The 12,870-nt window shown below is 40.6% G+C and overlaps 1 protein-coding gene across 1 annotated transcript in view; it reads right to left on the reverse strand.

Moving 5' to 3' along the window:
- LOC309568220 (alpha-tectorin-like) overlaps positions 1 to 12,870 on the reverse strand; it is a gene marked incomplete at its 5' end in the record, with an annotated part of 138,703 nt that overhangs the window by 90,764 nt on the left and 35,069 nt on the right. The window contains one exon of the mRNA XM_082273880.1: positions 10,855 to 11,425. Within this exon, the coding sequence (XP_082130006.1) occupies positions 10,855 to 11,425 (571 nt within the window). The remainder of the gene's footprint in view (positions 1 to 10,854; positions 11,426 to 12,870) is intronic.

Raw genomic sequence — 12,870 nt, forward strand, 5'->3', positions numbered from 1 at the left:
TCCACGTTACTGCTGACACGTGGTCCAGCAAGCATGGTCAGGGATGATATACTTTGTTTACAGCATACTTGGTAACTCTGCATGCAACTCAGAAGGATGGAGGACAGGGCTCATTGCTGGAGCTTGTTTTGCCACATCTCCATACCGCTGGTGGTGATGATGCGAGATTTGTTAGCTCCATCTCCTCTTCCTCCTCTTCTCAAATGTCCTGTGAATCACCAGTACCCCTAAACATTCATCGGGCTATTCAATGAGTCAGGCTAAAAGATGCCATGCAGTGCTTCAGTTGGTCTTTCTAGGGGACATGAGCCACACCGGAGAAGAGATTATTTCAGCTCTGCACTGTCAGGCCAAGAGGTGGTTCACGCCACACCAGCTGGAGCCAGAAATGGTGATGTGCGGTATTGGCACTAGCCTCCTGTCTGCCTTTAGACTGGGAAAGTTGACACATGTGCCATGCCTGGCACATGTCCTCAATTTGGCAGTGCAGCATTTCTTAAACAGATACCCAGGGTTGGAATATCTGCTAAAGCAGGCCCGAAGAGTCTGTATCCATTTCAGGTGGTCATACACAGCCGGTGCTTGGTTGGCTGAAATTTAGTGGGAATTCCACCTGCCCATAAACCGCCTGATTTGTAAAATGCCTACCAGGTGGAACTCAACTTAGACAATGCTGCAGCGGCAGCACATGCAGCAGAGGGCCGTCAACGAGTATCTGTGTAAGCATGGCACAACGACAGCCTCAAGCTGGCTCAGCTGGAGCAGACTCTGCATGGCATTATGGACCGGACACTTATGGCAGAGCAGCTGGAGGAAGAGGAAGACTTCCTTTCCTCTCAAGGCCTGCTTTATGCAGACACCATTCTTATGATGCCACAGAACACACAAGAGGAGGAGGATTCTTGCAGTTTTGGAGGAATTGAAGCAGAGAAAGACATACGTCAAACCTTAAGAGGTGGTTTTCCATCTCCAGAAGCCTTGGGAGTAGTAGCAGGGAGGAGGCTGTTTCAGATACTGTAATCCTCAGTGACCCGAAGACGTTGTTTCTCATGCCTCTGCAAACTTGCGGTGCATGGGCTCCCTCATTCTTCAAAGCCTGCAAAAGTACCCGAGAATTTGTGGCATCAAGGAGAAGGATCACTACTGGTTAGCAACCCTCCTTGACCACCGTTACAAGGGAAAAGTCTCAGAACTCATCCCTTCCCCACAGAGGGAGCAGAGGATGCAATATCTTGAAGACACCTTAAACAGGCATTTTTGTAATCCCTTTCCATACTCTGCCAGGTTGCAGTCTCGTGGAAAAGGTAGTTTTAAGACTTTTGGTGTTCAAGTGATGAGCCATCACCAAGAGTAGAGGGTTTTGATTTTACCTGGAAGTACCTTTTAGTATAGGTTTCATGGGCACAAATAACACTCAAGGACCAATTTTTCCACACCTGTTTGATAGATGCATATCATTTACATTTTTTACAGCAAGGACAATTCTTGCTTTCATCAAGAGTACCTCTATAGGATTATGGTACGAAGGCAACGCCAACACCCAAAGCCCAATTTCTTCCACACATGTTACTTCTATCCAAAGTCTGTGAAATAGACATCAGAATTTATCCAAACAATCTAATCTTGTTCTGAGTGCCCTAAATTGTGGCCCCATCATACATACAGCTCCCCAAGCCGTTGTTTAAAAAACAAAGAAAACTTGCGGGGAAAATGCCATTTTTTGCCTTTATAAATGGCATTTTTTCTGCAGCAGGTTCTATACATGGTACAGATGCGTAACTTTACAGGCAGACTATAGGGACCCCAGGAACTTAATTTAAGGAATTTTTCATGTTTATTGTTTCACTTTAAGCATCAGTAAATCACTGCTTATTTAATAATGATGTTTTTACAAACTTTTTTGAATTGATATATGTCTCATAGGGCAGTACCCGGACCCACATACTCTTTGTATGCCCAACAACTTGCATCTAAGCCCTTAAAATGGGAACTTTTGTTTTTTCCAGTTCGGGTCCTATAGACCTTAATGGGGTTCGTTATTCGGCTTCGAACTTTCGCAATTTTTGAGAGTTCTGGCATGAACCAAGCAGGGGAGTTTTTGGCCCATCTTTTATTTACCCTTTATAGATCCCGCCCCCCCCCCCCCCCCCCCACACACACTTTATTTGGTGCACCCACAGTTAGGTGCATTTTTAAGATTTCTCCTCAATATTTCTCCTGAAGAAGTGGATTATCCATGAAAACTGTCAAGGTGTTTTTGGCAAAATAGAGGTATATATATATATATATATATATATATATATATATATATATATATATCACACACACAGTATCTCACAAAAGTTAGTGCACCCCCAACATTTTTTTAAATATTTTATTATATCTTTTCATGTGACAACACTGAAGAAATTACACTTTGCTACAATGTAAAGTAGTGAGTGTACAGCTTGTATAACAGTGTAAATTTGTTGTCCCCTCAAAATAACTCAACACACAGCCATTAATGTCTAAACTGCTGGCAACAAAAGTGCTTACACCCCTAACTTAAAGTGTCCAAATTGGGCCCACAGTATCAATATTTTGTGTGGCCACCATTATTTTGCAGCATTACCTTTAGCTCCCCAATGCCAGCAGCACTCATGCAACCCCAGATCATGACACTCCCACCACCATGCTTGACAGTAGGCAAGACACACTTGTCTTTGTACTCCTCACCTGGTTGCGGTTAAACACACTTGACACCATAGGGGTGTACTCACTCTGGTTGCCAGCAGTTTAGACATGGCTGTGTGTTGAGTTATTTTGAGGGGACAGCAAACTCACACTGTTATACAAGCTGTACACTCACTACTTTACATTGTAGCAAAGTGTAATTTCTCCAGTACATAAAAAGATATAATAAAACATTAACAAAAAAGTCAGGGGTGTACTCACTTTTGTGAGATATTGTATATACACACACATACAGTATATATATATATATATATATATATACACACTTGTAGATAATTGTAGCTATACTGTTGGGATTTTAACATCATAATCTTTACAGCATTTGTGCAGATTGACCTATTTTGTGAATTTGCATTGTTGTCACATTTTTTGCAATACAGTTTTGGAGATATACAGTAGTGCACTATTTTATGTGTTGTTTTATATACAAATAACATTTTTGGTATCAAATAAAATCTTAGATTTTATTAATTCAAAAAACTGTCATCATTGTTATACCTTAAAAGTCCCATTGATTGGTTCCCTTTTTTGCTCAGATTATGCACTGAATTGTTTCCTATTAGATTTTTTCCTATTAGAACATCAGTGATCGGGTTAAACATTTTGACAGTTTTCCCTTTATTTGTGTTATTAATTCTGGTTAAAAGGGATTTTTATGTTAGTACCTTATTTTTGTTATATTCTTGGACTTCATTGTTGATTTTCCAGTGAATACAAATTCCAGTAAAAGTTTCAAAGGTACATATGTGGGAATATAATCAGGAAAGCTACTGGTATTTCAAGCCATCTGGAAGCCAGTGAATATGCCTATTGTAGTTGACCGGTGTAATAGGAAGCCCTGTTGTGGCTGTTTAACACAACCTGTTTAATCTTTTGTCCTACACCGAGTACCAGCTAAAAATAAAAATTACCTTTTACAAATTGTAGGAACAGATGACAGTTTGCAGACTGCAGAGAAAAACAGCAGGCAGCATCGGGGCTACGTGCTGACCACTCTTGTCTTACAGTACTGGACTCCTTAGCTATAACAGATGGAAACCCTACATAGATGGTAATTCATTTTCTAAAGCACTGCATATAATAAACATTTACCAAATTTGCTTTGTTCATTTTTTCATCCTTTTTACATCTCAGAGCTGATTATCTACTCTTACCTCTTTTAATCACTTTCTGTCTACATGCACTTTTTTTCATCACAAATACTAATGAACCATTAGGAAGATAGCAGAGCATAAAGCAATGGTAAAGTTATAAAAATAATGCTGTACCAGCTATGAGAATTAGTAGTCCCAGGATAAGAATCCGATGCTACAAAGACTTTTAAGCAATTAAATAAAATGCACATACTAAAACTAAAGTTGCTGACTATTAGACAACTTGAGTAAAGCATCCCATATACAGGTTACAGTACACAGTTTATTCTAAAGCTACCATAGATGGATCAAAGTTCGGATGATTGTTAGATCAACTTTTGACAAACAGGAATGTTTTCGGTCAGCAGTGGCAGCCACTGATTACTGTATTCTGACAGTGGAAAGTCCTGCTGTCAGAATACAATGTTCCAGCAAGTGGCCTCACATGTGTGGATGGAGGAATTTGTTTGCTATTTGTCAATCTGCTCACTGGCTGAACAAAAAAAAAAGGACCAGTCTATGACCAACTTTAGTGTATTCCCTGTCACAGCCAACCATTTTCTATGTTCACAACCAAAAGGTGTACAAAAGCAACTTTGCTCTTTGCATATAATCAGTCTTTGACAAATCTATACAGGTTTAGACCAGAGCAAGGCATGAACAAACTCATCATTTCTAAAAAAAAAAAAAAAACAAGCAACAAATTTTCTCGACTTTGAGAATCGAAGTTATATACAGTATTGTCACGATCAGGGGTGAGGCTCGAAGACCAGTTGCTATAGCACTAAAAGCTCATGCAGGAACCAGTAGGATAGGAACACAGGCAGGTCACCCTGGCAGATAACGCAGGCTCACCTGAGGTGCAGAATCTAAGTACTAACCGGTGTTAACCAGAGCTCCTGATGGTGGAGATAGATTTTGTTGCGTGTTAGCTCTAGGTCGCTGTCCTAAGGATCCCCCCACCATGAGGTGAGCAAGCCAGGGTCCATTAGCAGATATAGAAGGTAGGGATCGAGCAGAAATGTAGTCAAGGAACAAGCCAAAAGTTGGTAACAAATAGTGGCAGGTTGGGATTAAGCAGAAGCGTAGTCAAGGAGCAAGCCAAAGGTCGTTAAGGCATAGTTTCAGGTTGGTATTAAGCAGAAGCGTAGTCAAGGAGCAAGCCAAATGTTGGTAACGATGGTAGCAAAGATATGGATGGCAGAAAGTGAGACAAAAGCGAGATATTGTCTGGAGAAGGCATAATATTCTGGCAACCAGGAAGTGCAGAGACATGACTTAAATCAGGAAGTTCAAGGCAGGAGCAAAGAGTTCAAGGTTCAAGGCAACTAAGATTTATGGCAGGATCATTCAAGGAATTGTCCAGGGCACTGGCCAGCATTCCAGGTGGCTCAGCAAGCAGAGACACCACCAGACACTGCAGAGGTCCCAGGTTCAATTCCAGTACCTGACAGGTATATACACAGTACATTTTCAAATTAAACATTAAAAAGTTAAATCAAAGTGGACTTCTGTAAGATATTCTTCAATTTGGCAAGTTAGAAAGGTATACATTTCAGCCTGAACCACTATTACTATTTTGGCCTTTTGAGAGTTGCTATAATAGAACCGATTATCTGGCCATAGATATGAGGTTGGGGTCATTAAATAAAGCCATTTTAAGCCAGACTGGGTGACAGAAAAAGCAACACCAGTTAACCATCCTATGGGCAGGAGAATAGACTGGACAAGTCTGAACTTATCTGATATCAATTGTTCCTCTGGAGGTAAAATTATCTTGACTACTCCCAGTTTCTAAAGTTATAACTATGAACATAAGTGCACAGACAGCCTGAGCATTTATGCAACATGTTTATGCCAGTATACTGTAAAAAAACAAAAAAAACAAACACCTTTACACCTTCTAATTGTTGGAATATGCCCAATGGCATCACTAGGGTGGGACCAGAGGGGGCCATGGCCCCCCAACATTAAGCTGTACACCTCCATGTGCCCCCCCAACAGGATACCACCTCCTGCTCTAGGATGGTGGGTTGGTAAGCCCAGATTGCGGGATCCTGACCCGCCATCCTCGAGCATTATTGTGAAGAATGGAGCCGGTGTTCCGTGAAAAAACCATACCTGTGAGAAATCCATACCCTCGTCACTTCCGGTGCACCTACGGAGGGTATGGATTTCTCACGGTAGTTAAACTTGCGGCGCTTACATTAAAACAGCCCCTCTGCAACATAAATCATCTCCGCTCTTCCCCCTGTCACTCCCCTCATCTCCGGTAATAAATATAAAAGCGGATCACGGAGCCGCGATCGCCGTCATTTACATCTCATACACCCGCCGCCGCTTTTATATTTATTACCGGAGATGAGGGAAGTTACAGCGATAGCAGAGGAGATGATTGATGTTGCAGCCGAACTGTTTTAATCTACCCGCCGCAAGTATAACATTAGACACAGTGTCGTGATAATTTCATGCCCACCGAGCATGCGCACTTCTCTGATTCTTTGATGTTCAATTGCGTATCCGGGGCTCTGAGCACGCGCACTGCTGCGCTGCTCAGCTGTTTCAGACCGGAAGTGACGAGGGTATGGTTTCTTCACGGGGTATGGAATTCTAACGTTACACCGGCACTAGAGGAAGCAGAGCCAATGCTTCCTGTATAGTTCCAGCTTCGGTCACAGGCGGAGTGATATCAAATGCACTCTGCCTGTGAGAGGAGCAATTTCTAGCACTGCTCCTGTCACATCTCCATTGGTGTCTAGAGGAGCCAGATGTCCCAGCCAGCAGTACCCACCAACAGTACCAGCCAGCAGCACCAGCCAGCAGTACCCAACAGAAGTACCCATTAACAGTACCAGCCAGCAGTACCAACCCTAGTGGACAGCCAACAGCAGCCACCAGCTAAACCCACCTGGGGGGCAGCAGCAGCCAGCGATACCTGCGGGAATCCTGAGGAAGACGTGAAGATTGAGGTCAGTTGAGGTAAACCGCAGTGCATCCGTGTGAAAGCAGCCTTAGGCCCCATTCACACAATTGATCCAATCGGGTCTGCCTGTCTGTTTTTTAGCTGGACCCAATCAGACACTCCGTTCACCTCTATAGAGCGGCAGATGTAAACAGACTTGTGTCCGTTTACACCCGCATATCTCCAATCCGATAGACTTAAAAAACAGAAAGGGATCCATCCCCTTTTGTCTGGGCAGATTGGATTTGAGGGCCTATTGACTAGAGCAGGCTGTGTCCGTGTCTGCTCTGCATTTGCTGAGTGGAAATGGACCTGTTATCTGCCCGCTCTGCTCATTGTGGCCTGGGACTAGTTACCAAGTTGCTAAAGTGGCCCTCACTCCTCAAAAGGTTGGGCACCCCTGCTGTAGGGGCATTAGTCCCTGATGGAGAGGTGCAATGTAGTAGCCTTCCCCTTAGTTTTCCCACAGTGTGTGGAGGAGGTAAGCAATCCCGGTTACCGTAGCACATCAGGAGACCCGTGGGGAAATCATAAAAATCTCCCATGAAGTTGATAAAAGTGTTAAGACCGCCGCAACTGTCATGGCTGGCCTTAACACTTTCATCACTGTGGTTGGCAGGTCTCACTATTGTTCCCTACCTCCTCCGAGCTGAGAGCATGGCGTCAATACTAGGCTTTATTACTGCATAAACTAGCACCAATACTAGGATTTATTCTTTCATAAACTGGCACCAATAATAGGGGTTATTACTGAGTAAACTGGCATCACTACTAGGCTTTAATACTGCGTAAACTAGCACCAATACTAGGCTTTATTACTGCGTAAACTGGCACCAATAATATGGGTTATTACTGCATAAACTGCCACCGATACTAAGGGCTATTACTGTGTAAACTGGCACCAATACTAGGAGCTATTACTGCGTAAACTGTCACCAATACTAGGGGCTATTACTGTTAAAACTGCCACCATTAGTAGGGGTTATTACTGCAAAAACTGGCACCAATACTAGGGGCTATTACTGCATAAATTGGCACCAATACTAGGAGCTATTAATGCGTGAACTGGCACCGGTACTAGGGGATATTACTGTGTAAACTGGCATCAATACTAGGGGTTATTACAGAGTAAACTGGCACCAATACTAGGGGCTATTACTGTGTAAAATGGCACCAATACTAGGGGCTATTATTGAGTAAACTGGCACAAATACTACGGGTTATTATTACTGGGTAAACTGTTAGCTGAAATTGCTTTAAACTATAAAGAGTTTTCCTCCTTCTCAGGTCTGAAGCAATACCTGAGGAAGAAAGGACAACTCTCGAAAGCTTGTCTTTTAGATGTTAGGTTAGTACAATAAAAAGGTATCATTGCATACTGCATTACTCTCATATTTTGTAACTTTTTATATATATATATATATATATATATATATATATATATATATATATATATACTTATTTAATTTTTCCAGTGGTACGGTATAGTGGTGAAAATTATGAGTGCCCCCCTAGCTTTGACTGTGGTATGTTATATGCCCCCCCCCTTTTATTGTTCCTAGAGTCACCACTAGAGTCACCATTGGTATGCCTTGAAAGGCGTCAGCCGTCATCCTAACAGGACAAGGGACATTCATATGGACTACTCTCGATACTCAAGAATTTGAGTCCGATGTAATTGATTTATACCTTTGCTTGTGAGTAGCCATTTCTATGTTTTAACAAAAAAGCCTATATTGAGGCTAATGCGCTAGGTCAGTGCGCCTATCTTTGTGTTTCTTGTTTGCAGTATTGTTGGACTGCCCCAGTCCTTTAATGCAGCAGGATCCTAGCCATCCAAGACGCCATTTGGAAAGTCCCGTGGGCAGAGCAGTCAAGGAGTCTGCGTTTTTGAGCGCAGGAGATAGGTGGTTTATCCACCTTGTTTTGTTTGGAGCAGTCACCACTGAATATGCTTGCATATCCAATGATCATATGATCTCTATGACCACCAAAATTAGGTAATCAACATGGCTGGAGGGTAAGTAGAGGAGAGGAAGAGGAGAGGAAGAGGAGCTGAAGCGAAGATTTTGTTTTCAGTTTAAGTTAAAACCACATTACGCTAGTTTACAAACTTTGCCATCACCACCAACTTATTTAGAAGGGAGACTTACAGTTCCTCCATTGTTAAAATTTTGCTTCCAACACTACTGACTAAAAAATATATTTGGACTTGGATCTAAGTACATGGATATTTAGTTTGTTTTTCTTTCTTTATTGTGACATTAACAATAAAACTATTTTCAATATATATGGTACAAATCCTGTTTGACCTTTTAGGGTGCCTTGTCTATATGTTTTACATTAGCTTTAGAAAGTATGATAAACTACCCTTCCGGTTTCAGAATGCCATGCTTACACACCCAAGAACAGAAAATATGTTCTAATGAAATAGTACTCTTCCAGCCATGTGATATATCTTCGCAAGTGTCCTTGTGGACAGGCATATGTTGGACAAACCTCATGTGAGATTTCATTGTGATTTGGTGAACACAGAAGCGAAGTGAGGCGGGAAATGCAAATCACAACAGCTCACAATTACAGTTCACTGTAATTGAGGAAGTCAAATATCCATCAAGGAAGGGGGGGACCTGGCTAGGCTGGTATTACCAGAGGGATTATTTTGGATTTATACACTAGACATGTTATACCCAAAAGGTAGTAATGTAGAATTCAACTTTACAGTGTTTCCTTGATGTGGTATGGTGCCAACGTACGTTGGCCATACATTGTATAATCAGATTTGATGCTCTCCTTTAAATCCATCATTTACCTTATAGTGCTCAGGTTGCCCGTTTCTTATTAAAAATATTGCATAGATTAGTCTACCTAATGCACAGTCTGTATTAGCCAGTGTGGGATTGGGCAGATATTGAAAGGTCTAATTACATGTTGTATGGCCAGCTATAAAGATGGGTTTTGTCTCTGCTGTATATACTGTATGTATTATTTACTGTTTTCTTTTTATATTATATAAATATTTGTATTAAATATGTGTAGAGTGTCTTAAGTTGGGTGCACATTGCTTGTTCTAGTAGCCGGTGTACACTTGCTGCTTTTCTAATTTTGGTTATTTTATATTTTATATTTTAGATTGTGAGTTTTTGCCAAGGAATAATTGTACCACACTATATGCATCTTTTTATTCTTTATATTTTGCTGCCCTTAGTCAAGCTAGGTTACACCCTGCCCCCTGTGGAGTTTGCTTTATCTGAAGCTGGTTGGCACATGGTCCAGTTATGCTGTGGTTGGCAATCTTGGGAGCAGGGTGGAACCAGAAGTGATGACACTCCCAGAAACAGGAACAGAAGTGATTTCACACATAGATGGCTAGGGGAGTAGCTGCTAGTAATAGCCCTTGTATATATGGAACATGAGCTTAGCTGGTTAGTTAGGCGGGACGTTTTTGAGAAAGGGGGTCTTACACCCCCAAAACGTTGCATTTTTCTTCCTCTTCTCTCTTTTCACCAGGGTCTGGCTCAGCTATCCTTCCCATTATTCCATTTTGGGTGCTAAATTCCTTTATGTATTTCTGAACATCAATGATATGATGACACAGGTGGTACTCACTGTACATATAGCTATTTGACCTAGGTGGTGCTCACTGTACCTATAAACATGCATGTATTTTTGTTGGTTGAAATTAACAGTGGAGAGAATGTTGTATTAGGCTTGATGTGATATGACATACTTGGATATCTGTACCTATTTTATAATTGTATGTATATGTCTAATACAAGTATATTGCTACAACATTTTTGTTGTGCATTCTCTATATATATAAAACTATTGTACTAACAAATTGGTACACTGTCTATGGGTTTAAGCACAATTAAATATAATCTATTGTTGGTCATTAATGGTGTTGAAAGAAGTGGTGTGCACACCTTCATTGCTAATTACATTCAGAATGCCATTCGGCCTTGTTGTATTTAAACAGTCATGATAAATAATATATATCAATTTAAGGTTCATATTTTTACTCACCACATCCAGTCTGTGTTCTCCAGTCACCAACAGTAATCCCTAGTGCTTGACAAACAAGTGCATAAGCCTGGATTGCCTGGCAAAGGCTAGTGCCATTGTCTCGAGAACCACAAAGATCATATACACAACTGTGAACAAAGGCAGTGGGATCCACTACAGTGCCACATTCCCACAGTGGACTCCCTGTGAGGTTAATAAACCCACAGTATTCTGAGGTAAAATAAAGCGACTCCATTGCTGAATCACATATGCTGCAGTTATCTACACACCCAGAGGAACACTTCCAGTCTGGATGGTACACTCTCCAGCTATCTCCCAGATCTATGACAGATATAGCTGGTCTTCCATCTGAGCGGAGGGTATCATCTTCAGGATTCTTGTTGTAGTTTCCACACATACCACAGGTAGAGTTGATGTATGTGCCAGGTACTGATATAGAAGCATAATGTTCTCCATCATACATCACTAGTAGTCCAAAATCTGTTTCCACAGCAGTTGAGAGTCCACTTTGGTATATTTTAATGGCTCCATGTTCTAAAATTATTGGAAGTGAAAATATCAGATTGTTTACCTGTAGTAAAGCAAATATGACACGTATTAATGGGTAAATAGTGTTTGTATAAACAACACAAGCTCCACACGTATAAAACCCCACTACTTAGAAAGCCAAGTCTGTGTCAATGGCATCAGTTTGAGATGCTACTGAGATCATTCAAAATGTAAATAGCACAGTACTTTTATGTAAATGCAATGTACTTTGTATAGCCACGAAGTTTACATATAGCTTTTAAATGAACTGCTGAAATTTCCCTGATCATGGATGGCATGTCTTGGCTTGTAGGGACATCAATTTGGCAGGAATCAGAATGTGGTTGCTCTTTGAGAATCTCAGGTCACTAAAAGTGTTTTTTTTTTTTCTCAGAGACTTTTTCATACACACATATTTATAGCTCATCACAACACAGATGGTGCATTGGTCAACTCACCATTTGTGTTTTTTTACTTAATTGGTTTAATTATGGGCTCCAATGGTCCCAAATGTAAGTAGATACAGTATACTTATCATTTATACCTACAAATGAGGCATAGTCTTAAATGGCTCAAAAATATGTCAGCCATTGTTAATTGTAGTATAATTTTACCCTTTTCTTCATTTTCTTCTTAGTGTTTTACACAAAAGTGAGTCTTGGACATTTAAGATAATATGAGGCTCTTAGCAAAATTAAATTCATGATACAATATTATACAAATTCATTACATGGAACTTCCTTTAGTTTTTTTCTTTTTTTTATTGCATGTACCTATAATTGATCTTCTTTGCAGCCTGAGATCCCCTGAAAGACATTGTGCTGACCCAAAATACGATGGAGCTCCTTTAAAGGAGCTCCTTAAAAGAAGTCAAGGCCCAATTCTTACTGATGTGCAAAGTAGGGAAGAATGTGGTTCAAAAACAAGATACTTTAAGGCCATATACAGATTTATGCAGGCACTGGTACCTATTCCCAAATATTAGGACTTTTCAGGAACAGTATATTCAGTGACAGCTTACTTTAAATTTGACCTCTTTCCATTTGAAAATCCAGCCATAATCTTCTCAGTTGCTTAGGTTTAACACAGTAACTTCATAAAAAAAAATGTAAATATTACAAATTTGACAAAAGATCCAAGCAGAGGTGAGTTGTATTTTGTATCAAATTATTCACTTTAGCTTAATTTGTCTTTCTAGATTTTGGCGAGATTCTCCATGGTGGACAGACTGTAATATAGACAAATCCGTCTCTAAATTCTTTACTGCTCGCTATCGCATCTTTCAGATAATTGACTCAGGGTGTTAAATGTCTTCCAGTTTAAAGCATATTTTTTAAAGCCCTCTTTGTCTGTTTTTGTATAATCATTTGGTTAGAATTCAACCCACTTTTCTGTTTCTCTTCTGTTCTTGTTACCCCTAATGAACCCTTAAGTTACAGAATGTAACAAAAAACCATTTGGAAGAAATAGCTGGACATTTGCCATAGA

Source organism: Pelophylax lessonae, assembly GCF_965119305.1.
Source record: "Pelophylax lessonae genome assembly, chromosome: 12".
Taxonomy (NCBI): domain Eukaryota; kingdom Metazoa; phylum Chordata; class Amphibia; order Anura; family Ranidae; genus Pelophylax; species Pelophylax lessonae.